The sequence below is a fragment of the Macaca mulatta genome, chromosome 20, assembly GCF_049350105.2.
Source record: "Macaca mulatta isolate MMU2019108-1 chromosome 20, T2T-MMU8v2.0, whole genome shotgun sequence".
NCBI classification, from domain to species: Eukaryota; Metazoa; Chordata; class Mammalia; order Primates; family Cercopithecidae; genus Macaca; species Macaca mulatta.
The window spans coordinates 2,640,703-2,666,027 of NC_133425.1; the positions used below are offsets into that span (position 1 = coordinate 2,640,703).

Sequence of the window (25,325 nt, forward strand, 5' to 3'; positions counted from 1 at the left end):
AAGGAAAATTCTGCCAGTGAGTGGAGTTGAGAATAGTGTATTTATGGCCGGGCGCGGTGGCTCAAGCCTGTAATCCCAGCCCTTTGGGAGGCCGAGACGGGTGGATCACGAGGTCAGGAGATCGAGACCATCCTGGCTAACACGGTGAAACCCCGTCTCTACTAAAAAGTACAAAAAACTAGCCGAGCGAGGTGGCGGGCGCCTGTAGTCCCAGCTACTTGGGAGGCTGAGGCAGGAGAATGGCGTGAACCCAGGAGGCGGAGCTTGCAGTGAGCTGAGATCCGGCCACTGCACTCCAGCCTGGGCGACAGAGCGAGACTCCGTCTCAAAAAAAAAAAAAAAAAAAAGAATAGTGTATTTATTTATTCATTCACTCTGGATGGAGGGATAAATGGGCTGAGATTTCACTTCCAGTGTTGAGTGCTTTGTCTGGTTAATCAGGGCCCTGGGGCCGGGTGCGGGGGATCACTTCAGGTCAGGAGGGCAGAACCAGCCTGGCCAACTTGGTGAAACCCGTCTCTACTAAAAAAAATGCAAAACTAGCCGGGCGTGGTGGCTCACGCCTGTAGTCCCAGCTACTCAGGAGGCCTGAGGCAGTAGGATCGCTTGAACCCGGAGGCAGAGGTTGCAGTGAGCTGAGATTGCCCCACTGCACTCCAGCCTGGGTGACAGAGTGAGACCCTGTCTCAAAAAAAAAAAAAAATTAGCTGAGTTGGCCGGACATGGTGGCTCATGCCTGTAATCCCAGGACTTTGGGAGGCCAAGGTGGGCGGATCACCTGAGGTCAGAAGTTTGAAATTAGCCTGGCCAACATGGCAAAATTTCGCCTCTACTAAAAATATAAAAATTAGCTGGGCATGGTGGCGAGTGCCTGTAATCCCAGCTACTCCAGAGGCTGAGGCTGGAGAATCTCTTGAGCCCAGGAGGCAGAGATTGCAGTGAGCCGAGATCGTACCACTGCTCTACAGCCTGGGCGACAAGTGTGAAACTTCGTTTCAAAATAAATAAATAAATAAATAAAATAAAATTAGCTGAGTGTGGTGGCCTGAGCAGGTGGTCCTAGCTACTCAGGAGGATTGCTTGAGCCCAGGAGGTTGAGGCTGCAGTGAGCCCTGTTTTTACCACTGCACTCTAGCCTAGGTGACAGAGAGAGTTTGTCTTTAAAAAAAAAAAAAAGTCATCGTAGTATCCCACACAATGTTGCTCAGAACAGGGACTCTTTTTATGGCAACGAAAGTACAACAGAGAGCATGGCCATAAAATCCACTGGTCTTTTCACATTCCCCATCATCTAAAGCTATTGCTAACAGAATTGGAGTGGCCTATTAAAGGTTCACCATAGCCATCAGGTTGGAGATCATCCCCTGTGGGTTTCTGGTACTGTCCTCCATGATATATTTATGTGCTGAACTAATGCTGATATGTATTCAAAATGGTTAGAATACACGAGTCTGGGAATAAATGGTAAAAGTAGGATTTGCTATACTCACTTGGGAAACAGAAAGCTTAAATTTAAAGCTATAACTTCCATCTTGGTCTCTTTGGACTTCTTTTTTTTTTTCCATTTATTTATTTATTTAGAGATGGAGTCTCGCTCTGTTGCCCAGGCTAGAGTGCAATGGCACTATCTTGGCTCACTGCAGCGTCCGCTTCCCAGGTTCAAGTGATTCTCCTGCCTACTTTAGCCTCCTGAGTGGCTGGGATTACAGGCACCCACCACCATGCCCGGCTAAATTTTTGTATTTTTAGTAGAGACAGGGTTTCATCAGGTTTTGGCCAGGCTGGTCTTGAACTTCTGACCTTAGTTGATCCGCCTGCCTTGGCCTCCCAAAGTGCTGGGATTACAAGTGTGACCCACCGGGCCTGTCTGCAACAACTGTCTTGGGCAATTGGACAGAAAATGAATAGACTCCCTTAGGTCAATTAGATGTGTCAAAGGTGACAGAGTCCTATAGTTATAGAACAAGATGACCTGAGATGGGGCTGTGGGAATGGAAGATGCTTGCTCCAATACTGGGAATACGAAGTAAAGCAACTTGGTCTGATCTGAGCTGTACCAAATAAGAATAAGCCTGGGGTTTCACACTGATGGCAAAAATTGCCAGATCAGTCATTCAGATGTATTTGAGTAGGCTAGTAGTTCTTTTTGTAATCTCCTCTGTACTATTATTAAATGAGATCCATAGATAATACAGTCAAACTAACTACACACACACACACAGACACACACACACATATATATACATTTTTTTTTTTTTTTGAGACGGAGTCTCGCTCTGTCGCCCAGGCTGGAGTGCAGTGGTGCGATCTCCACTCACTGCAAGCTCTGCTGCCTCCCGGGTTCACACCATTCTCCTGCCTCAGCCTCCCTAGAAGCTGGGACTACAGGCGCCCGCCACCACGCCCGGCTAATTTTTTTGTATTTTTAGTAGAGACAGGGTTTCACCGTGTTTGCTAGGATGGTCTCGATCTCCTGACCTCGTGATCCTCCCGCCTCGGCCTCCCAAAGTGCTGGGATTACAGGCGTGAGCCACCGCGCCCGGCCTACACACATATATTTAAGAAAATCAATATTGTGCGCTAACTGTAATACAAAGAAGACATAAAAAGGTTATTTATAATAACATATTTCAATACATAATTGCACAGTGGCTCACGTCTGCAATCCCAGCACTTTGGAAGGTCAAGGCAAGCAGATCACTCGAGCTCAGGAGTTCAAGACCAGCGTGGGTAACATGGCGAAACACCATCTCTGCAAAAAAATACAAAAATTCTCCAGGTGTGGTGGCATGCACCTGTAGTCCCAGCAACACAGGAAGCTGACATGGGAGGATGGCTTGAGCCCAGGAGGCAGAGGTTGCAGTAAGCCGAGATTGTGCCACTGCACTCCAGCCTGGGGTACAGAGCGAGACTCTGTCTCAAAAAATAAATAAATAAATAAATAAATAAAGCAGTAGTCAGTTGCTAGCAACTATACATAGCAAAATCATGACTGTTACAGCTGCAGATTCTGATTGATACATGCATGTTGTGCAGGTGACTCAAATACTACCAACACCATTGCCATCAATAATGTAATTTTCTGAAATGGTATAACCAACCCCTAGCACAGTGTCTGGTACTCAGTTAAAATGCAGTGGGTTTTTTTTTTTTTTAATGAAAAAAATCTGAAAGCCAATGAGAACTATAAAATATTTTAAAAAGAGATGTATCTGGATCAGTCTTTAGGAAGATGTAAGACTCTCAAAAAAGGATGAGCTGCAGGGTCTGGGTTATTTTCATCTTTGGCTCATCTCCCATTCCTACCCCATGCTTATAAGTAGTAGGCACTCAATACACGATTTTAAATTGAATTGATTTAAATCAAATAATTTCTGCAGCAAAGTGTCCACGGGACCCTTTGGTGTGACATTTTCTTTCTTTTTTTTTTTTTTTTTTTTTTGAGACGGAGTCTCGCTCTGTCACCCAGGCTGGAGTGCAGTGGCCAGATCTCGGCTCACTGCAAGCTCCGCCTCCCGGGTTCACGCCATTCTCCTGCCTCAGCCTCCCGAGTAGCTGGGACTACAGGCGCCCGCCACCTCGCCCGGCTAGTTTTTTGTATTTTTTAGTAGAGACGGGGTTTCACCATGTCAGCCAGGATGGTCTCAATCTCCTGACCTCGTGATCCGCCTGTCTCGGCCTCCCAAAGTGCTGGGATTACAGGCTTGAGCCACCGCGCCCGGCCTGGTGTGACATTTTTTAAGGGCATAGCTCCAGGAAAGTGCTATGAACGGAAGAGAATTACTTATCACAGTGCTCAAAGTCAGTCCTATCTCTATTTCACATGTGCAGGACCCTGGAGTCCAGAATGGAATGTTCTGGGTCCAGCTCTGTTGCAAAGAAAGCTACATGCTATTAGATCATCCCAAGATTGACGAGCAACAAGAACAAAGGCCCACAGTAATAGAAGTCTTTAACAAAAACACACTCTATGTAGCTGGCACAAAACATGTTCCAAATTTTGGCTGGCTGTTTGAAGGACATCTTCAGGACCTTAGCATAGTGCCTGGCACATAAAAGCCCCTGAACAAGTATGAGCTGAATGGATGAATGAACAGCAGCCATCGAAAACGATGCCTGAGAGAAAACAATGAAATAGCAAAATTCTAGCGTGTGTTATACCAGAACCAGATCTGCCACTCTTAGTTTTCAGTTTGAAGAACTGTCAAGCCCCCTGACTCAAAAGCAAGCACTCAGACCACACATCCAAAACAAAACAACACAACACAAAAGAAACATATGCACGTGGTTACAAAGAAGTGCATAAGAACTTTCAGATGAAAAGGAATAGGCCGGGCACGGTGGCTCAAGCCTGTAATCCCAGCACTTTGGGAGGCCGAGACGGGCGGATCACGAGGTCGGGAGATCGAGACCATCCTGGCTAACACGGTGAAACCCCGTCTCTACTAAAAAAATACAAAAAACTAGCCGGGCGAGGTGGTGGGCGCCTGTAGTCCCAGCTACTCGGGAGGCTGAGGCAGGAGAATGGCGTGAACCCGGGAGGCGGAGCTTGCAGTGAGCTGAGATCCGGCCACTGCACTCCAGCCTGGGCGACAGAGCGAGACTCCATCTCAAAAAAAGAAAAAAAAGAAAAGGAATAGCTTCTTGACTGTTTTCTTCTCCCTCTCATCCTCAGTTCTGTTGCCCAAGACAAAAAAATTTGTGATAGGCCAGGCGTGGTGGCTTACGTTTGTAATCCCAGCATTTTGGGAGGCCGAGGCGGGTGGATCATAAGGTCAGGAGTTCGAGACCAGCCTGACCAACACAGTGAAACCCCACCTCTACTAAAAATACAAAAATTAGCTGGGCGTGGTGGCATATGCCTGTAATCTCAGCTACTTGGGAGGCCGAGGCAGGGGAATTGCTTGAACCTGGGAGGCGGAGGTTGTAGTGAGCCAAGATCGTGCCACTTCACTCCAGCCTGGGCAACATCTAGACTCCATCTCAAAACAAAAAATAAAAAAGAAAAAAAAATCTGTGGCATTACATTCATTTCCACCATTATCCATTGTTTTGTTTTGTTTTCTCCATTTAATCACTGATATGATTGAGAAAGACTCACACTTTGAGGCCAGGCACAGTGGCTCACGCCTGTAATCCCAGCACTTTGGGAGGTTGAGGCGGGCTGATCACTTGAGGTCAAGAGTTCGAGACCAGCCTGGCCAACATGGCAAAGTCCCGTCTCTACTAAAAATACAAAAATTATTTGGGCGTGGTGGCAGGCACCTGTAATCCCAGCTATTCAGGAGGCTGAGGTGAGAGAATCACTTGAACCCAGGAGGCAGAGCTTGCAGTGAGCCCACAGCGAGCCACTGCACTTCAGCCTGGGCGACAGTGTGAGACACTATCTCAAAACAAAACAAAACAAAACAAAAACCAAAACCTCTTCATGTGAACAAAATGTAGGAAAAGAAGCAAAAGTAATTTTGGTTTCTGGTTTGGCGACTGCAATTGTGTTCCCCCCCAAGAAAATTCTATAATAGAGTTGTTTTTCGTCTAAAAAAGAAACCTGAACAAAATCAATTAAGCATTATTATTATTTTTGAGATGGAGTTTCGCTCTCGTTGCCCAGGCTGGAGTGTAATGGCGCGATCTCGGCTCACTGCAACCTCCACCTCCTGAGGGGGGTTCAAGCAATTCTCCTGCCTCAGCCTCCCCAGCAACTGGGATTACAGGCGTGAGCCACTGTGTCCAGCCTAATTAAGCACTATTATACAAAAATGAGTTCTGGCCTCAGTAGTGTGGAAGTAGGGAGAAACTAGAGAGATAGATGAACTACTGAGTCCTGGTACCTCTGAGCAAGTTTCAAGGACCTATGTAAAGTTCCCTCTGCAAAACTCTCATCCTGTTAAAACTTGTGAATCCCGAAAATCTGAGGGAGGTCTCAGTTAATTTAAAAAGTTTATTTTGCCAAGGTTGAGGATGCGTGCCCTGAGGACATCCTGAGGACATCCTGAGGACATGTGCCCAAGGTGGTCAGAGCACAGTTTGGTTTTCTACATTTTAGGGAGACATGAGACATCAATCAACATATATAAGATCAACATTGCGGCCGGGCGCGGTGGCTCAAGCCTGTAATCCCAGCACTTTGGGAGGCCGAGACGGGCGGATCACGAGGTCGGGAGATCGAGACCATCCTGGCTAACAGGGTGAAACCCCGTCTCTACTAAAAAATACAAAAAAAACTAGCCGGGCGAGGTGGCAGGCGCCTGTAGTCCCAGCTACTCGGGAGGCTGAGGCAGGAGAATGGCGTAAACCCGGGAGGCGGAGCTTGCAGTGAGCTGAGATCCGGCCACTGCACTCCAGCCTGGGCGGCAGAGCGAGACTCCGTCTCAAAAAAAAAAAAAAAAAAAAAAAAGATCAACATGGGTTTGGTCTGGAAATGGGGACTTCCCAGGTCATGGGTAGATAGGAGACAAACAGTTGCATTCTTTTGAGCTTGCTTTCTTTCCTTCCTCCCTCCCTCTCTCTCTCTCTTTTCATTTTTATTTATTTATTTTTTTGAGGCAGAGTCTCGCCCTGTCGCCCAGGCTGGAGTGCAGTGGCGTGATCTTGGCTCACTGTAAGCTCCGCCTCCCGGGTTCACGCCATTCTCCTGCCTCAGCCTCCCCAGTAGCTGGGTCTACAGGTGCCCACCACCACACCTGGCTAATGTTTTGTATTTTTAGTAGAGACAGGGTTTCACCGTGTTAGCCAGGATGGTCTCGATCTCCTGACCTCGTGATCCACCTGCGTCGGCTTCTGAAGTGCTGGGATTACAGGCGTGAGCCACCACGCCCAGCATGCCCTTCCTTCTTTTCCCTTCCCTTCCTTCATACGGAGTTTCCCTCTTTCACCCAGGCTGGAGTGAAGTGGCCCGATTTCAGCTCACTGCAACCTCTGCCCCTGGTTCAAGCGATTCTCCTGCCTCAGCCTCCCAAGCAGCTGGAATTACAGGTGCCCACCACCACGCCCGGCTAATTTTTATATTTTTAGTAGAGACAGGGTTTCTCCATATTTGCCAGGCTGGTCTTGAACTCCTGACGTCAGGTGATCCACCCGCCTCGGCCTCCCAAAGTGTTAGGATTACAGGCATGAGCCACCACGCCCGGCCTGGATTTTCTTTATTATTATTTATTATTATTATTATTATTATTATTTTTTATTTTTTTTTTTTTTGAGACGGAGTCTTGCTCTGTGCCCCAGGCTGGAGTGCAGTGGCGCGATCTCGGCTCACTGCAAGCTCCGCCCCCCGGGTTCACGCCATTCTCCTGCCTCAGCCTCCCCGAGTAGCTGGGACTACAGGCGCCCGCCACCTCGCCCGGCTAGTTTATTGTATTTCTTTTTAGTAGAGACGGGGTTTCACCGTGTTAGCCAAGATGGTCTCGATCTCCTGACCTTGTGATCCGCCCGCCTCGGCCTCCCTAAGTGCTGGGATTACAGGCTTGAGCCACCGCGCCCCGGAGTCTGGCTCTGTTGCTCAGGCTGGAGCGCACCGGCTCATCTCGGCTCACTGCAACCTCCGCCTCCCGCGTTCAAGCAATTCTCCTGCCTCAGCCTCCCGAGTAGCTGGGATTACATGCGCCCGCCACCATGCCTGGCTAATTTTTGTGTTTTTAGTAGAGACGGGGTTTCGTCATGTTGGCCAGGCTGGTTTGGAACTCCTAACCTCAAGTGATCTGCCCGCCTCTGCTTCCCCAAGTACTGGGATTACAGGCGTGAGCCACCACACCCAGCCTCTTGAGTTTCTGATTAGCCTGTCCAAAGGAGGCAATCAGATACGCATTTATTTTAGTGAGCAGAGGGGTGACTTTGAATAGATTGGGAGACAGGTTTTCCCACAGCAGTTCCCAGCTTGACTTTTCCCTTTAGCTTAGTGATTTTGGGGTCCTAAGATATGTTCTTTTGACGAAATTAATCTCAGAAACCAAGATGTATTTTCTTTTTGGAATTTTAAAAGTTTTGCTCTTGCATTAAAAAAAGAAAGTGCATGTGTGTTTCGCTTTAATTATTATTTACTGCATTTTGGAACTGAGTCAGGCAAATCATTTTTGTTCCTAGGCAAGTGGCTTTGATCTTCAAAATCTACCCAGTCTCTGGGGCACTGCTGTCTCCTTTCACAAGGTCCTAATTCCCACTGAAACCTGTTTGTAGTATTTGTGGCTTGGGGCCACTTCAAGATTTCAAATTTCAGCTTCATACTAAGGGAGGAGACCACCCCTCATATTGTCTTATGCCCAATTTCTGCCTCCAAAGAAAGAAGAGGTAAAAAACTAAAAGGCAGAAATGAAATCCACAGGCAGACAGCCCGGCGCCGCGCCCTGGGCCTGGTAGTTAAAGATCGACCCCTGACCTAATTGGTTCTGTTATCTACAGATTACAGACATTGTATAGAAATGCACTGTGAAAATCCCTACCTTGTTTCGTTCCGATCTAATTACCGGTGCATGCAGCCCCCAGTCACGTACCCCCTGCTTGCTCAATCCCGACCCTCTCACACGCACCCCCTTAGAGGTGTGAGCCCTTAAAAGGGACAGGAATTGCCCACTCCGGGAGCCCGGCTCTTGAGACTGAAGTCTTCCCTACGCCCCGGCCGAATAAACCCCTTCCTTCTATAACTCGCTGTCTGAGGAGATCTGTCTGCCGCTCGTCCTGCTACAAGACTCCAATCCCCTGGCGGGATCCGGGAGACCCAGCCCGATGCGGCCCCCGCCGACTTGGCGGGGATTTCAACGTCGCGTTCATGACGGTTCGCGGAGCCCTGGAGCCCGGGCGCGTCGGCCCCGCCCCCGCGGGCGCGTCGGCCCCGCCCCCGCGGGCGCGTCGGCCCCGCCCCCGCGGGCGCGTCGGCCCCGCCCCCGCGGGCGCGTCGGCCCCGCCCCCGCGGGCGCGTCGGCCCCGCCCCCGCGGGCGCGTCGGCCCCGCCCCCGCGGGCGCGTCGGCCCCGCCCCCGCGGGCGCGTCGGCCCCGCCCCCGCGGGCGCGTCGGCCCCGCCCCCGCGGGCGCGTCGGCCCCGCCCCCGCGGGCGCGTCGGCCCCGCCCCCCGGCGTCGTTCGCGCCGCCTGCGCTGACTCAGCTCTTCCGGTCACCGCCATCACTGCCAGTGGTTCCCGACTGCAGTGAAGGTGCGGGCGCCAAGTCACAGCTCAGTAACGCTGGAGCCGCCGGCGTCCCGGGGCTTCTCCAAATGAGTGGTGTTGCTGGACCCACCATGACTCAGCCGCTTCGGCTCCGGCCTCAGCGGTGCTCTGGCCTCTGCCGGCGACCCCCTGCCGCCTGCCCACTGTCCCGGGGGGCCACAGCGCGCTCGCTTCCGCCCTTAGGTGACCTTCCAAGCCCCTGACAAGGTTTGGCAGCTTGATCAAGGGTCCCTGAGCCCCACTGCTTAGGCCCTGCAAGGCCCTTCTCTGTACATTGAGGAGCTGAGGTCTCCGCACAGGAAAGTATCCTCACCCTGCGGTGCAAGCAGGAAGTTAGCCTCAGACTAATTGAGGCAACTGAGGCCCGGGACAGCCGCGGGTCCTGAGAGCCCGATGGACCTACTTTGGAAGTTCAGCGTTACCGTTTGCGGATGTGTGACACTCCCCCACTCCTACCCCCAGCCACTTAACAGAAGTGAGGATGATTCCAGGCCACCTTGTTGATCCACTTTGTTGTTGGCATTGGCTAGCACGTAGCAGGAACTCAGCAAATCTCAGCTTTTGTTTGTACTTTCTTTTTTTTTTTTTTTTTTTTGAGACGGAGTCTCACTCTGTCGCCCAGGCTGGAGTGCAATGGCGCGATCTCGACTCACCACAACCTCCGCCTCCCAGGTTCAAGCGATTCTCCTGCCTCAGCCTCCTGAGTAGCTGAGACTACAGACGAACGACACCACGCCCAGCTGATTTTTGTATTTTTAGTACAGACGGGATTTCACCATGTTGGCTAGGATGGTCTCAATCTCTTGACCTCGTGATCCGCCAGCTTTGGCCTCCCAAAGTGCTGGGATTACAGGCGAGAGCCACGGAACCCAGCCTGTTTTCTTTGCAATGCCTTTTTTTTTTTTTTTTTTTTTTGAGACGGAGTCTCACTCTGTCCCTCTTGCTGGAGTGCAGTGGCCGGATCTCGGCTCACTGCAAGCTCCGCCTCCCGGGTTCAGGCCATTCTCCTGCCTCAGCCTCCCGAGTAGCTGGGACTACAGGCGCCCGCCACCTCGCCCGGCTAGTTTTTTTGTATTTTTTAGTAGAGACGGGGTTTCACTGTGTTAGCCAGGATGGTCTCGATCTCCTGACCTCGTGATCCACCCGTCTCGGCCTCCCAAAGTGCTGGGATTACAGGCTTGAGCCACCGCGCCCGGCCTGCAATGCCTTTTCAATGTAGTTCTTGCTCTCCATGGTCAGGGTCACCCCAGCAACTTCCTAACTGGTTTCGCCACATTCCCATCCAACTTCAGACAATGACCAGGTGCATTTTTATGGCACACTGTATTCTGCAAGCCATTGCTCTGTGCAAGAAAACTTAATACTCTGTTGTCTTTTGGTTAGACTGGAAAGTCCTTTCACTGATATTTAAAGCAGTCCAGCATAGTCTGGCTCCCATCCTTCCCATAAATATTTTAGGCCTGCCCTGCACCCTGTATTGTGGCACTCGGATTCTTGCCCTCCAGAGCTCTAGTGAGGGGAGATAAATATATCACCCCCTGGCTCTTACGATCCACATCGCAGGGGGGTGAGGCACACCCCACGATATGAGGAGTAAGAGCCACCGCCTCTTCCCGCCTGGCTATTACGATCTACGGTGGACTCACAGCCTGTTTACGATGTTGTGAGTAATAACATCTCTCCCTCTGGAAATTATGAACTATTTCACAGACGGGTGTGTATTGGCAGTAATATCATCCTCTTCCTCCCTGAATATTAAGAACAGTGTCACAGGAGTGTTTCTACTCCCTGCGATACTGGGTATCATGTCTTCCTCTCCCACGCTGAAGTTAGAAACAGTGTCACTGGGGGCCTGTACACCTTCTGTGATATTTAAAGTAATATCATCCTCTTCCCTCCAGGATCATGGCAACAATATCCCTGGGAGGTGTACACTTTCTGCCATATATGTAGTAATATCCTCCCCTCCGCCTTGTAATATTATTAAGGACCATCTCACACGGGGGTGTACAACCCTTGCAGTATTGGGAATATTATTATCCTCTTTCCCCCCTGCATATTTGGAAAAATATCAGAGTGAGTGTACACCTCCTGCGATATGGGGATTAATATCCTCTTCTCCCTTTCTGGATATTAGAAACAATATCACACGGGGATTTACACCTTCTTCGATAGCTGGAGCAATGTCATCCTCTCCTGTTTTGAATGGCAAGAACAATAGCTCAGGGGATGTACACCCCCTGCCATATTGGGAGTAATATTACACTCTCCCCTCCTTTTTTTTTTTTTTTTTGAGACGGAGTCTGGCTCTGTCGCCAGGGCTGGAGTGCAGTGGCGCGATCTCGGCTCACTGCAAGCTCCACCTCCCGGGTTCACGCCATTCTCCTGCCTCAGCCTCCCGAGTAGCTGGGACTACAGGCGCCCACAACCGCGCCCGGCTAATTTTTTGTATTTTTAGTAGAGACGGGGTTTCACCGTGGTCTCGATCTCCTGACCTTGTGATCCGCCCGCCTCGGCCTCCCAAAGTGCTGGGATTACAGGCGTGAGCCACCGCGCCCAGCCCACTCTCCCCTCCTTGATATTAGGAACAAAATCCCAGCGTGGGTGTACACCTCCTACTATATAGAAAGTCATACTGTCCTCTCCCTTCCTGGATTTTAGGAACAATGTCACAGGGTGGGTGTACACAGCCTGCGATATTGAACATATCATCCTCCTCTCCCCCACCGGATGTTAGGAACAATATCACAGAAGGGTTGTTCACTCTCTGCGATATTGGGAGTAATATCACTTTCGCCTTCCCTGAATATTAGGAGCAATATCCCCGAGTGGATGTACACCCACTGTTAAATTGGGAGTAATGTCATACTCTACCCCCTGGATATTAGGAGCAGTATCACAAAGTGGGTGTACACCCACGGCGAGACTGGGGGTAATATCATGCTCTCCCTCCCTGGATGTTAGGAACAATATCACAGGTGGGTGTACACCCCCTGCACTACAAATAATAATATTATCTTCTCTTCCTTTAGCTCTTGAGAACAATATCACATGGTGGGGGGGTACATCCCTGCACTGTTGGGAGTAATATCATTCTCTCTTATTCTGGATTATAGGAAAAATATCACAGGCGGTGTGTACAGCCCCTGTGATATTGAGAGTAATATCATCCTCTCCCAACGTGGGTATTAGGAACCACATCACAGGGGGCGTGTACACTTCTTCGATATTGGTAGCGATAGCATCCTCTCCTCCCTGGATTTAAAAAACTACATGAGGCCGGGCGCGGTGGCTCAAGCCTGTAATCCCAGCACTTTGGGAGGCCGAGACGGGTGGATCACGAGGTCAGGAGATCGAGACCATCCTGGCTAACACGGTGAAACCCCGTCTCTACTAAAAATACAAAAAACTAGCCGGGCGAGGTGGCGGGTGCCTGTAGTCCCAGCTACTCAGGAGGCTGAGGCAGGAGAATGGCATAAACCCGGGAGGTGGAGCTTGCAGTGAGCTGAGATCCGGCCACTGCACCCCAGCCTGGGCGACAGAGCAAGACTCCGTCTCAAAAAAAAAAATAAATAAATAAAAAACTACATGACATGCAGGGTGGTCACCCCCCGCGATAAGGGGAGTAATATTTCTCCCTGGATATTGGGATCCACGGTGGACACACAGCGTGTTTACGATTTTGTGAATAATATCATCTCCCCCTCTAGTGATTGCGAACAATATCAAAGATGGGTGTACACCCTCTGCAATATAGGGAGGAATATCACCCTCTCCCCGCCCTGGATGTTAGGAACAATATCAAAGGAGTGTTTATGACCCCTGAGATATTGGGAGTACTATCATCCTTTCCCACGTGGAAATTAGGAACAGTATCACCGGGGGCGTGTACACCCCCTGCGATCTTGAAAGTAGTATCATCCTCTTTCCTCCTGGATCATGGGAACTCTATCGCTGGGGGGTGTACACTTTCTGTGATATTGGGAGTAATATCATCTTCTCTGGCTTGGAATATTAAGGACAATATCACGGGGGTGGGTGGTGTTCACCTTGTGCAATATTGGGAATATTATTATCCTCTCTCCCCCTGCATATTAGGAAAGCTCTCACAGAGTGGGTGTTCACCTCCTGCGATATGGGGAGTAATATCATCTTCTCCCCTTCTGGATATCAGCAACAGTATTACACAGGGGTGTACACTTTCTGAGATATTTCAAGTAATATCAACCTCTCGGCCTTTGAATATTAAGATCAGTATCACCGGGTGGATGTACACCCACTGGCGTATTGGGAGTAATATCAGCCTCTCCCCTCCACGGATATTAGGAACAATATCCCAGGGTGGGTGTGTGCCTCCTGCTCCATGATGGGAGAGGATGATAATTACCCCCAATATCGCGAGAAGTGTACAGCCGCCTGTCATATAGTTCGTAATACCTAGGTGGGGAGAGGATGATATTACTGCTCATATCGCACGAGTTGTAAAACCCCTTCGATATTTTGTCTACAATCCCGAGGGGAGAGGATGATACTACTCCCGATATTGAAGAAGGTGTACACCCCCCTGTGACATTATTCCCAACATCCACGTTGGGAGATGATGACATTACGCCCAATATTGCAGGGGATGTACACCCACCCTGGGTTATTGTTCCTTATGTGGAGAGGGGGAGAGGATGATATTACTCCCAATATTGCAGGGGCTGTACAGTCCTCCTGTGATATTGTTCTGAGTATCTAGGGAAGGGAGGATGATACTACACCCGATATCACAGCGGGTGGACACCCACCCAGTGATACTGTTCTGAAGGCACTCCACCTCCCCCCACCAGCGATATTGTTCCTCATATCCAGGGGAAGAGAGGATAACATTATGCCCAATATCGCAGTGGGTGTACACACCCTCTGTGATGTTGTTCCTAGTATCCAAAGGTAGAGACGATGACATTACTGGCCATATCGCAGGGGGTGTACACCCTGCTGTGATACTCTTTTTGATATTCGGCAGGGGGAGAGGGTAACATTGATCCCAATATCGCAGAAGGTGTACAGACCCCTGTGATATAGTTCCTAAGGTACAGAGAAAAGAGAATAATATTACGCTCGATATCACAGGGGGTGTAACCCCCCCGCCCCCCATATATTGTTCCTAATAGGCAGCGGGGTAGAGGCTGATGTTACTCCCAATATCGCAGGAGGTGCACACAGCTGTGATATAGTTCCGAATATCCAGCGGGAAAGAGGCTGATATTACTCTGGATCTCACAGTGGGTGCACACCCCCAACCCCCCGTGGTATTGTTCCTAATATCCAGGTGTGAAGAGGAGGATGATATTGCTGACGATGTCGAAGGGGGTGCACAACTCTTCTGTGATGTGGTTCCTGATATCCAGGGGGTGAGTGGATGATATTACTCCCAATAACGGAGGAAGTGTACACCACCCTGTGATTTCGTCCTTAATAACCACATGGGGAGAGGTGATATTACTCCCAATATAGCAAGGGGTGTACACCCTGCGTGTGATATGAATCGTAAAATCGAGAAGAATGTCATTCACTAATGACATTGCTTCCAAAATACACGGGGTGTACACCCACTCTGTGATATTGTTGCTGTCATCTAAAGGAAGAGATGATGATATTACTCCCAATACGGCAGAAGGTGTACAGCCCCCCATGATATTTTGCTCCTCACAACTCGTCGGGGAGAGCATGATAGTACTTGAGATATGACGGTGGCTCTACACCCCATCCGTGATATAGCTCCTAATTTCCAGTAGCTAACGTAGGATGTGCCTCCCAACAGAGTAGCGGGTGGACACTCGCCCTGTGATATTTTCCCGAATATTCAGGGAAACCAAGGATGACATTACCCCAAATCTCGCAAATCTCGCAAAAAGTGTACACCCATGGTGTGATATGCTCCCTAATATGAGAAGGTGCAGAGGATGCTATTAGTTTTCATATCGCAGGCTGTGTACACACACCCTGTGAAATTGTCACTGATACCAGAAAAAAAGAGAATGGTAATAACGGACACAGAACGCAGTGGGGTGAGGCACCCCCAGCGAGGTGGGGAGTAAGAGCCACCCCCTCTCCCCCACTGGCTCTTACGATCCACCTTGCAGGGGGGGTGAGGCACCCCCGCGATATGGGGAGTAAGAGCCACCCCCTCTACCCCTCTGGCTCTTTGGGTTGAATCTGGACTCTACAGTTTCCTAGATTGAACACGATTGTCTAACAACAAATACTCTAGATGAAGTTAATAGACAAATAGCAGACTCTGTAAAGGTATTTACCACATCTAAACGCCACAGAGCATCATTATTAGGTATACACGTGGAATTCCTATAAGCCAATACAAATAAGACTGAAAAAAGTGGGAAAATATTAATAGGCAATTCATAGAAGAGGAAGCTTGAATTCCTGGATAGGACGTAAAGAGATATTGAAGGTGGCCAGCCACAGTGGCTCACGACTATAATCTTGGTGCTTTGGGAGGCCAAGGAAGGAGGATTGTTTGAGGTGGAGAATTCAAACCCAGCCTGGGCAACTTAGCAAGACCAGAGTTCATAGTTCTGCAGGCTGAACAAGAAGCATAGCGCCAGCATCTGCTCCTGGTGAGGCCTTAGGAAGCTTACAATCGTGATGGAAGGCGAAGGGGGGGCTGGCGTATCCCATGGTGAGACAGGGAACAGGAGAGGGGAGGAAGCCACACGCTTTTTTTTTTTTTTTTTTTTTTTTGAGACGGAGTCTCGCTATGTCGCCCAGAGTGGAGTGCAGTGGCCGGATCTCAGCTCACTGCAAGCTCCGCCTCCCGGGTTTTTACGCCATTCTCCTGCCTCAGCCTCCCGAGTAGCCGGGACTACAGGCGCCCACCACCTCGCCCGGCTAGTTTTTTGTATTTTTTAGTAGAGACGGGGTTTCACCGTGTTAGCCAGGATGGTCTCGAACTCCTGACCTCGTGATCCGCCCGTCTCGGCCTCCCAAAGTGCTGGGATTACAGGCTTGAGCCACCGCGCCCGGCCGCCACAGGCTTTTTTAAACAAGCAGATCTCCTGTGAACTCATACGGCGAGACGTCAATCATGACAGAACGGCATAAAGTCGTTCAGGAGGCATCAGTCCCCAGGAAGCAAAATGCCTCCCCCCGAGTCCAGCCTCCAACAGTGGGGATTACATTGCAACCTGAGATTTGGAGGGGGCAAATATCCCGATGTGTCAGCTGTGTTCCCAGTTCTCGGTTGACATTTCAGAGTACGTTCTTCATCACATTTGGTGGTGGTGTTGCAGGGAGAAGTAGGCAGCAACCCACATACCTATCACGAGGTCAATGGAAAAGACAAAAGTAGTATATTCACATCACGGAGGGCTGGGACAGTGGCTCACGCCTTTAATCTCAGCACTTTGGGAAGCTGAGGTGGGAGGATCACTGCAGGCCAGGAGTTCAAGACCAGCATGGGCAACAAAATGAAACCTTGTTTCTACCAAGCGAGACTCTGTCTAAAAAAAAAAAAAATCCAAAAAACAAAGATTCAAAGCTAAACGTGTTTATGTATTTATTTATAGGGGGAGACAGAGTTTCACTGTCACCCAGGCTGGAGTGCAGTAGCACGATCTCTCGGCTCACTGCGACTTCTGCCTCCAGGTTCAAGCAATTCTCATGCGTCAGACTGCCAAGTAGCTGGAACTACAGGCACACGCCACCATGCCTGGCTAATTTTTTGTATTTTTAGTAGCAACGGAATTTCACCATGTTGGTCAGGCTGGTCTCGAACTCCTGACCTCAGGTGGTCCGCCCGACTTGGCCTCCCAAAGTGCTGGGATTATAGGCGTGAGCCACTGCACCCAGCCAGCTTTCAAGATTTATTTTCTTTATCTTTGGTTTCCAACTGTTGGACTATCATGTGGCTAGGTATGACTGTCTTTATTTTTGCCTTTTAATATTTTTTACCATTTATGAAATTTGTTGAACTTCTTACATCTATTCTTTTATCAGAATATATTTTGTTGCCTTGATTTCCTCAGATTTGGCCTGTCAGAGGCTCTGCAAGCTGGCTCCTGTGTCCTTGTAACGTCATCTGTTCTTATCAAATATGGAGAACTTTTGGCCTTTTTTTTTTGGAGATGGAGTCTTGCTCTGTTGCCCTGGCTGGAGTGGTGCAATGGCATGATCTCGGTTCACTGCAACTTCTGCCTCCTGGGTTCAAGCGATTCTCCTGCCTCAGTCTCCTGAATAGCTGGGATTACAGACAACTGCCACCACACCTGGCTAATTTTTGTATTTTTAGTAGAGATGGGGTTTCACCATTTTGTCCAGGCTGGTCTCAAACTCCTGACCTCAGGTGATCCACCTGCCTCAGCCTCCCAAAGTGTTGGAGTTACAAGCATAAGCCACCACGCCCGGCTACATTTATTTCTTCAAATAGTTTTTTTCTGATCCAATTGCACCCTCTTTTCTTTCTGGGACTCCAGTTACATATATATTAGGTCATTTGATATTGCTCTAAAAGTCCCTGAGGCCATTTTTCTTGTTTTTAAATTCATATAAATTTAAGGGGTGTCTGTTCATTTTTCTATAATTTCTCAACATTCTGTTCTTCAGAATGAAAACTTTCTATTGGCCTATTAAGCCATATATAATCTGCTGTAAATCCCATCCAGTGAATTTTTTTATTTCAGCTATTGTAATTTTCAGTTCTAGAACTTCCATTTGGTTATTTTTTATGGTTTCTATTTCTGTTAACTCATTAAGATTCTACTTTTCTTTCTTTCCCTAAATATATTTTCCTTTAATTTTTGCACTTATTTATGCTAGCTCCTTTAAACTCTTTTTCTATTATTATTTTTTTTTTTCCGAGACGGAGTCTCGCCCTGTTGCCCAGGCTGGAGTGCAATGGTACGATCTCGGCTCACTGCAACCTCTGCCTCGCAGGTTCAAGTGATTCTCCTGCCTCAGCCTCCCGAGTAGCTGGGAACACAGGCACACACCACCATGCCCAGCTAATTTTTTTTTTGTATCTTTTGTAGAGACAAGGTTTCACCATGTTGGTCAGGCTGGTGTTGAACTCCTGACCTCATGATCCGCCCGCCTGGGCCTCCCAAATTGCTGGAATTACAGGTGTGAGGCACTGCGCCTGGCTTTATGTGTGTGTGTGTGAGTGTGTGTGTGTGAGAGTGTCTTGCTCTGTCACCCAGGCTGGAGTGCAATGGCACCGTCTTGGCTCACTGCAACCTCTGCCTCCCGGGTTCAAGCCATTCTCCTGCCTCAGCCTCCTGAGTAGCTGGGACTACAGGTGTGTGCCATCACACCTGGCTAATTTTTGTATTTTTAGTAGAGACAGGGTTTCACAGTGTTGGCCAGGCTGGTCTCGAACTCCTAATTCTCCTAATTCCTGTCCTCAGGTGATCCGCCCACGTTGGCCTCCCAAAGCACTGGGATTACAGGCGTGAGCTACTGCTCCTGGCCTAAACTCTTTTTCTGATAAGTTTAACATCTAGGCCATCTTGGGTTTAATTTGTATAGACTACTTTTCCCCCAACCTTGACTATGGATTTTATTTTCCTCATTCTTTGTATGTCTAGGAAATTGAAATGTAATACTGGGCAGGACGCAATGGCTCACGCCTATAATCCCAGCACTTTGGGAGGCCGAGGTGTGCAGATCACCTGAGGTTGGGAGTTCGAGACCAGCCTGATCAACATGGAGAAACCCTGTCTCTACTAAAAACACAAAATTAGCCAGGCGTGCTGGTGCATGCCTGTCATCCCAGCTACTTGGGAGGCTGAGGTAGGAGAATCCCTTGAACCTGGGAGGCAGAGGTTGCAGTGAGCCGAGATCACACCATTGCACTCCAGCCTGCGCAACAAGAGTGAAACTCCATCTCAAATAAATAAATAAATAAATGTAATACTGGACATTGCGAATAATACGTTGTAGGAGTCCGGATTGTGTTATCTTCCTCCGAAAAACGTTGATTCCTGTCTTAGTGGGCAGTTCAAATACTTGATACAAACAATCATCTTGGCAGGGCATGGTGGCTCACGCCTGTAATCCCAGCACTTTGGGAGGCCAAGGCAGGCAGATCATCTGAGGTCAGGAGTTCAAGATCAGCCTGGGCAACATGGCACAACCTTGTCTCTACTAAAATTGCAAAAATTAGCGGGGCATTGTGGCATACTCCTATAATTCCAGCTACTTGGGAGGCTGAGGCAGGAGAATCACTTGAACCTGGGAGGTGGAGGTTGCAGTGAGCTGAGATCGTGCCGTTGCACTCCAGCTTGGACAACACAGTGGAAAAAAAAGAAAAGAAAGCATACCCTTAGGACCAGGTGGGGTGGCTCATGCCTATTATCCCAGCACTTTGGGAGACCAAGGCACGTGGATTGCTTGAGGTCAGGTGTTTGAGACCAGCCTGGCCAACATGATGAAACCCTGTCTGTACTAAAAATACAAAAATCAGCCAGGTGTGGCGACGCATGCCTGTAATTCTAGCTACTTGCAAGGCTGAGGCAGGAGAATCACTTGAACCTGGAAGGCGGAGGTTGCAGTGAGCCAAGATTGTACCACTGCACTCCAGCTTGGGCAACAGAGTAAGACTCTGTCTCAAAAAAAAAAAAAAAAAAAAAAAGAAAAGAAAAGCAGACCCTTAGGAGGAAGGGCCTCAGTCGACCTCCTTCCACCAGTGCTCGGTGGACCCCTTCCATTTGTGTATTAACATTGGAAGCACTGGAATGTTCCAAAAAAACAAAAAAGGATAAGCTATGGTAAACCAGCTGGCAAGCTAAGCTGTCACAGCAACAGAGCCTCTATGACAGCATTTCAGAAGATCCTCGATACTTGTAACAACAGGGTAGACTGCACTAAAAATCAGGCCTAGGTTTTAAGAGTAAGGGCAGCATTGCTTCAAAACCTCAACAAAACTCTGAAGTCAAAGTCAGGCCCTGATGGAAAGTGGGACACTAATACCTAGGATAAAGATATTTGGGTGGATAAACATGAGAATTTTGCATCCTGGATTCTCCTAATTCCCCAGGCTATCAGAAACAGTCTGTTCTTTAGCTGGAAGAGAGACACTTCAGCTGGCTTGGACCCCTTGTAAGAAGACCTAACCTGAGGCAGATGCCTCACAAATGACTCTCATCCTTAACATCTACCTCTGCCATCCTTCACTGCCTCCAGGCTCACATGGATAAACCGAGCGAGGTCTCAGCATAGCCCAGGGAGGGAAGTACCTTTGCTGCTCAAAGAGAAAATAGGTTACACACCAAAAGAATTACAGAATTAGGAATAATATGTCCAAACAGAAACCATAGGAGCGCACCCTCAGGTTGTTGGAGCAGGGGAGTGGAACCTAAGGCTGAATAGATGACAATTACTGACATACTGGCACTTGCTCATGACTCAGATTCAATCTTTTGGCAAGAACATACCTGGAGCTGGTCCTAATAGCCTGCTGGGGATGGCTCTTTTAAAGCTTGAACACAAGAAACATTTCAACACAGCTTCTAGCAATTAGTATGTGGCTACTGCTCTGTAGAAAGTAAAGACCAAGGCTGGGTGCCTATAATGGGTGCAGGAAACTTAGGCGTGGTTCCCAGAGGGTCAGATGATACACTGGCACTAAAACAGACGGTGCTGTACCACAGCTCTCCTCAGGGGAGCCCCTAAAAGACAGCACTAAAGGGAAATTCCCCCAGTGAGTGGAGTTGAGAATAGTGTGTTTATTTGTTCATTCACTCTGGATGGAGGAATAAAAGGGCTGAGATTTCACTTCCAGTGTTGAGTGCTTTGTCTGGTTAATCAGGGCCCTGGGGCCGGGTGCGGGGGATCACTTGAGCTCAGGAGGGCAAAACCAGCCTGGCCAACTTGGTGAAACCCATCTCTCCTAAAAAAATACAAAACTAGCCGGGCGTGGTGGCTCACGCCTGTAGTCCCAGCTACTCAGGAGGCCTGAGGCAGTAGGATCGCTTGAACCCGGGAGGCAGAGGTTGCAGTGAGCTGAGATTGCCCCACTGCACTCCAGCCTGGGTGACACAGTGAGACTCTGTCTCAAAACAAAAACAAATAAAAAAAATTGGCCAGGTGCAGTGGTTCACACCTGTAATCCCAGCACTTTGGGAGTCCGAAGCGGGCGGATCACAAAGTCAGGAGATAGAGATCAGCCTGGCCAACATAGTGAAACCCTGTCTCTAGTAAAAATACAAAAATTAGCCAGGTATGGTGGCAGGTGCCTGTAGTCCCAGCTACTTGGGAGGCTGAGGCAGGAGAATCATTTGAACCCAGGAGGTGGAGGTTGTGGTGAGCCAAGATCGCGCCACTGCACTCCAGGTTGGGCAACAGAGCAAGGCTCCGTTTCAAAAAAAAAAAAAAAAACAAAAACAGTCAGGACCCTGAAAGAAAAGATTAGATAAGGACGAGAGGTCTGGGTAAGAAGGAAATGGAGTAAGTGGATAGATTAAAAGCAGTAGGCACAGGTTGAGTGTGGTGGCTCATGCCTGTTATCCCAGCATTTGGAGAGGCCAAGGCAGGAAAATCACTTGAGGCCAGGAGTTCAAGACCAGCTTCGGCAGCACAGCAAAACCCCGTCTCTAAAAAAAGTTAAAATTAAAAAAAAAAAAAGATTAAATTAATTCCCAGGAGGTGGAGCCAAGATCATACCATTGCACTCCAGCCTGGATGACAGAGCAAGACTCCATTAAAAAAAAAAAAAATTTTTTTTTGATGAAATAGGCATAAAATGTGTAGACCTTTGTGTCTCATAATAATGTCAACCAGAGGCACTCAGAATCCAGGTGAACAGGTTAACTTCTCCTATGGATGTCAGCCAGACTCTCTCCTTGGCCATCTCAGTGCTTAAAACAATGGGTCTGTTAATGGAGAGGCTGTGACAGCATGGGCCCAATATTATGGGTTCCTTCTAACCAAAGGCTGATATGGCTGTTGCCACTGATGAATGGCCAAACTGCCAACAGAAGATACTGATGCTGAATTCTCGGTATTACTCTACCTCTGGAGGGGACCAGCCAGCCAGTGGTGGAAGATTGATTCTATCAGATCTCTTCCTTCCTGGAGTAGGCGGCAATTCATTTTTTTGTTTGTTTGTTTGTTTTTGTGAGATGGAGTCTCACTCTGTCGCCCAGGCTGGAGTGCAGTGCCACAATCTCAGCTCACTACAAGCTCCACCTCCCGGGTTCACGCCATTCTCCTGCCTCAGGCTCCCGAGTAGCTGGGACTACAGGCGCCGCCACCTCGCCCGGCTAGTTTTTTGTGTATTTAGTAGAGACGGGGTTTCACCGTGTTAGCCAGGATGGCAGCAATCCATTCTAACTACTACTAACAGCTGTTCTGGAAACAGAGTCATTTCTACCCACAGTGCCTCTGCCAGCACAACTACCTCAGTGCTTACAGGATTCTTAGCTACCAGCCTGAGCAAAGTAGTGAGACCTCATCTCTACAAAAATGTTAAAAATTAGCAAAGTTAGGCCAGGTGCGGTAGCTCACGCCTGTGATCCCAGCACTTTGGGAGGCCAAGGTGGATCACTTGAGGTTAGGAGATCGAGACCAGCCTGGTCAACATGGTGAAACCCCATCTCTACTAAAAATACAAAAACAATCAGCTGGGCGTGGCGGCAGGCACTTGTAGTCCCAAGTACTCGGGAGGCTGAGGCAGGAGAATCTCTTGACTCCAAGAGGCAGAGGTTACAGTGAGCCGAGATCGCGCCACTGTAGTCCAGCCTGGGTGACAGAGCGAGACTCCTCTGTGGACACAGAGAGGCAGGTGTGGGGCAGCGGGGCTGTTCCGGAACCTTCCTTCTCTCCCCAGCACCTCATGGCTTCACAACCCAGCTGCCAGTGGAACCCTAGCCCTCAGCTCTCCCACTCCCGCAGGCCCGCAGCTGCCTGCTTCTGGACGTATCTGAGGGGCCCCACTCCCAAGGGGGCGCAGACATGTGTCCTCTGGCAAAGGGGACTTCCTTCAGCTGCTGGAGGAGGGGGCAGGAGGGAGGGACGCCAGGAGCAGGGAGGTCGAGAGCCTCAGGACACCCCAGATACGGCCAGGCCCGTGCCCGAGCAGAGTCCGAGGCCTGGGCAGCGCCATGGGAGTGGGGCACAGGCGGGCTCCATGGTAACTCCAGCCTTGCTCAGCAGCCCCATTAAAAAGCAAAAAGAGGCCGCGTGAATCCTGACTCTGACTGGTCTATTCAACCAGATACATCCAAAATACAATCACCTCCAGGTCCTCAGTACAGAACCACTGTGAGGGAAAACCCCACCCAGGTTTCCGGCGCCCAGACTCCGAAACTCTGAGGTCCAGGAATTTTCTTCTGGCGTCAGTGCAGTGCAGGCACCCCAGCCCCACCCCCTCCACCCGGAGTGCCTCTGCCTTGTCCCCCAGACCCACCTGCCAGGACCCAGAGGCCCCCAGGAGGGAGGTGAGGGGCGGGGGTGAGGAAGAGGATGTGGCTGGTGCCCCAGGTGGCCGCAGCTGCTGTCCTTCCCGCCTCTATCACTGCACATGGCGCACTAACCCCAGGGCCCTGCAAGTCCCAGGCTGTTGGATGTGGTCCGGGCGGGGTGGGAGGGAAGACACTGGCAAAGGTGGGCTGAGAGGATTTCTTTATTCCGCGCATTCAGACCCGACACGCTCAGATGCCTTGGGGCCCCGTGAGGGCTAAACAGGGGGTGTGGTGTCAGCTCCTGGGGAGGCCCCACTCCCTGGGGAGGAAATACACAGCAGGGAGCCGCCCCCAGCCCCCCATGGAGGGACCCATGTTGCTCTAACAGGGACACTGAAGTTGCCTCTAACACCCTGAGAGAGGGGGCCCAGTCAGGTTGGCTGGAGGAGCCTCTGAGGGGCCCTCAGGTGAGCAGGTGGAGGGCTTCTCGGCTCCGGTGTCCACCGGCCCTTCTAGCCCCGTGCTGGGCCAGGTGTCCTCTGAGGCCCCTGCTGCACTTGCACATGGTGGCCGGCAGGGGCGGGGCAGGGAGGCCACCCCCAAGGCCAGGGCCGCACGTGCTAGGGGAAGCCTGCCTTCCCAGCCCGTGTCCACAGGGCAGCAACTCCACTGCTCTGAGGCTCAGGGCCCAAAGCAGGGCTGGGCGTGGGGCTCAGGGCCTTGGTGGTTTTTCTCAGCTCTCGACACCACAGCACGGGGCCCGTCACCCCAGTCCTCTGGGCCCGCGTACCCAAGCCGGATGCAGGCTGGGGAGGGCACCGGGCTCCTCTGCGGCGCCAGCGCGAGATTGTTCTCCGGGGCGGTCCCAGCCTCCAAACCCTGGTGCTACCAGTCCACGGCTCAGGCCCAGGGACCACAGGCTGTCTGCTCACGGTTGAAAACGAGGCCAAGCCTGTGGCTGAGGGGCCAGGCCAGCTCCCAAGTCTCGAAGACTCCACAGGTGTGGAGGCACAGGGGCCCTTCCAGGGCAGGCAGCCCTTGGGGCAGCAGCAGGGTCGAGGGCTCTGTCTCACGCACACAGGCACAGGCACACAGGTGCCGGCCCTGCCGCTAGCTACCAAGAGGCTGACAGCCCAGTAGGGCGGTCACACACCCACAGCTGATCCCTGGAGATAAAGAAACCTAGACGAGGAGAGCGGAGACTGGGCGTGCGCAAGGAGGTGCCAAGGGAGGAGACCACTGCCCACACAGGGTCAGTTCCGTGAGAGGGTCAGTTCTGTGCCCACCGCCTGCCCACCCAACTGCAGGATGCTCGCCATTGCCATTGCTGGGGAGCATGGTTTGGCCCGAGAGACCAGTGACTCCGGGAGGAAGTACGGAGGGGCCAGGGTGCCAGCACTGGTGCCCACCATGGGCAGGGCTGGGTCTCACGTCTGGGCCAGCGAGAGCTCCTCCAAGCCTCCCTTCCCCAGGCGGTACCTGGCGAGGTCCTTCCTGGTCACCAACCCGACAACCTGCAGGACAAGGCCAGGCCACAGTGGCCACGGGTCAGCTCCCGCCTGCCTGTGGAGCTCCCTGCCTTGTGTGTGGCTGGGGCAGCACAGGCTGGGGGCTTGGGGCCTTCAGCACAGCCCCCGAGCTGAGCGCAGGGCTGGGGAGGGATATGGCCATGGGGCATGGGCTGACTCGGTGCTGGGTCCTGTGCCTCAGTGTCCCCTGCCGGGAACTGAGAGTAAGCGTGGGCAGGAGAAAGAGGGGAGCCCTGCAC

At 50.5% G+C, this 25,325-nt stretch overlaps 2 protein-coding genes across 42 annotated transcripts in view; both read right to left on the reverse strand.

Moving 5' to 3' along the window:
- CCDC154 (coiled-coil domain containing 154) overlaps positions 1 to 20,700 on the reverse strand; it is a 30,857-nt gene extending 10,157 nt beyond the window's left edge. For 13 of the 25 annotated variants that reach the window (XM_077985137.1, XM_077985131.1, XM_077985128.1 and 10 more), the window contains exon 1: positions 8,436 to 8,815. The gene's annotated coding sequence lies outside the window, so the exon portion shown is untranslated. Of the gene's footprint in view, positions 1 to 8,435; positions 8,836 to 20,590 lie in introns of those variants that run through there. The other 12 variants (XM_077985138.1, XM_077985129.1, XM_028840687.2 and 9 more) reach the window with 5 other exon arrangements.
- A 3,062-nt stretch (positions 20,701 to 23,762) lies between these two features.
- Positions 23,763 to 25,325, reverse strand: part of CLCN7 (chloride voltage-gated channel 7) — a 35,905-nt gene continuing 34,342 nt past the window's right edge. For all 17 annotated transcript variants that reach the window (XR_013411357.1, XR_013411358.1, XR_013411359.1 and 14 more), the window contains one exon: positions 23,763 to 25,071. Coding sequence is in view for 13 of the 17 variants with exons in the window: in XM_077985093.1 (XP_077841219.1) it covers positions 24,740 to 25,071 (332 nt within the window). In the remaining 4 variants the exon portion in view is untranslated. The remainder of the gene's footprint in view (positions 25,072 to 25,325) is intronic.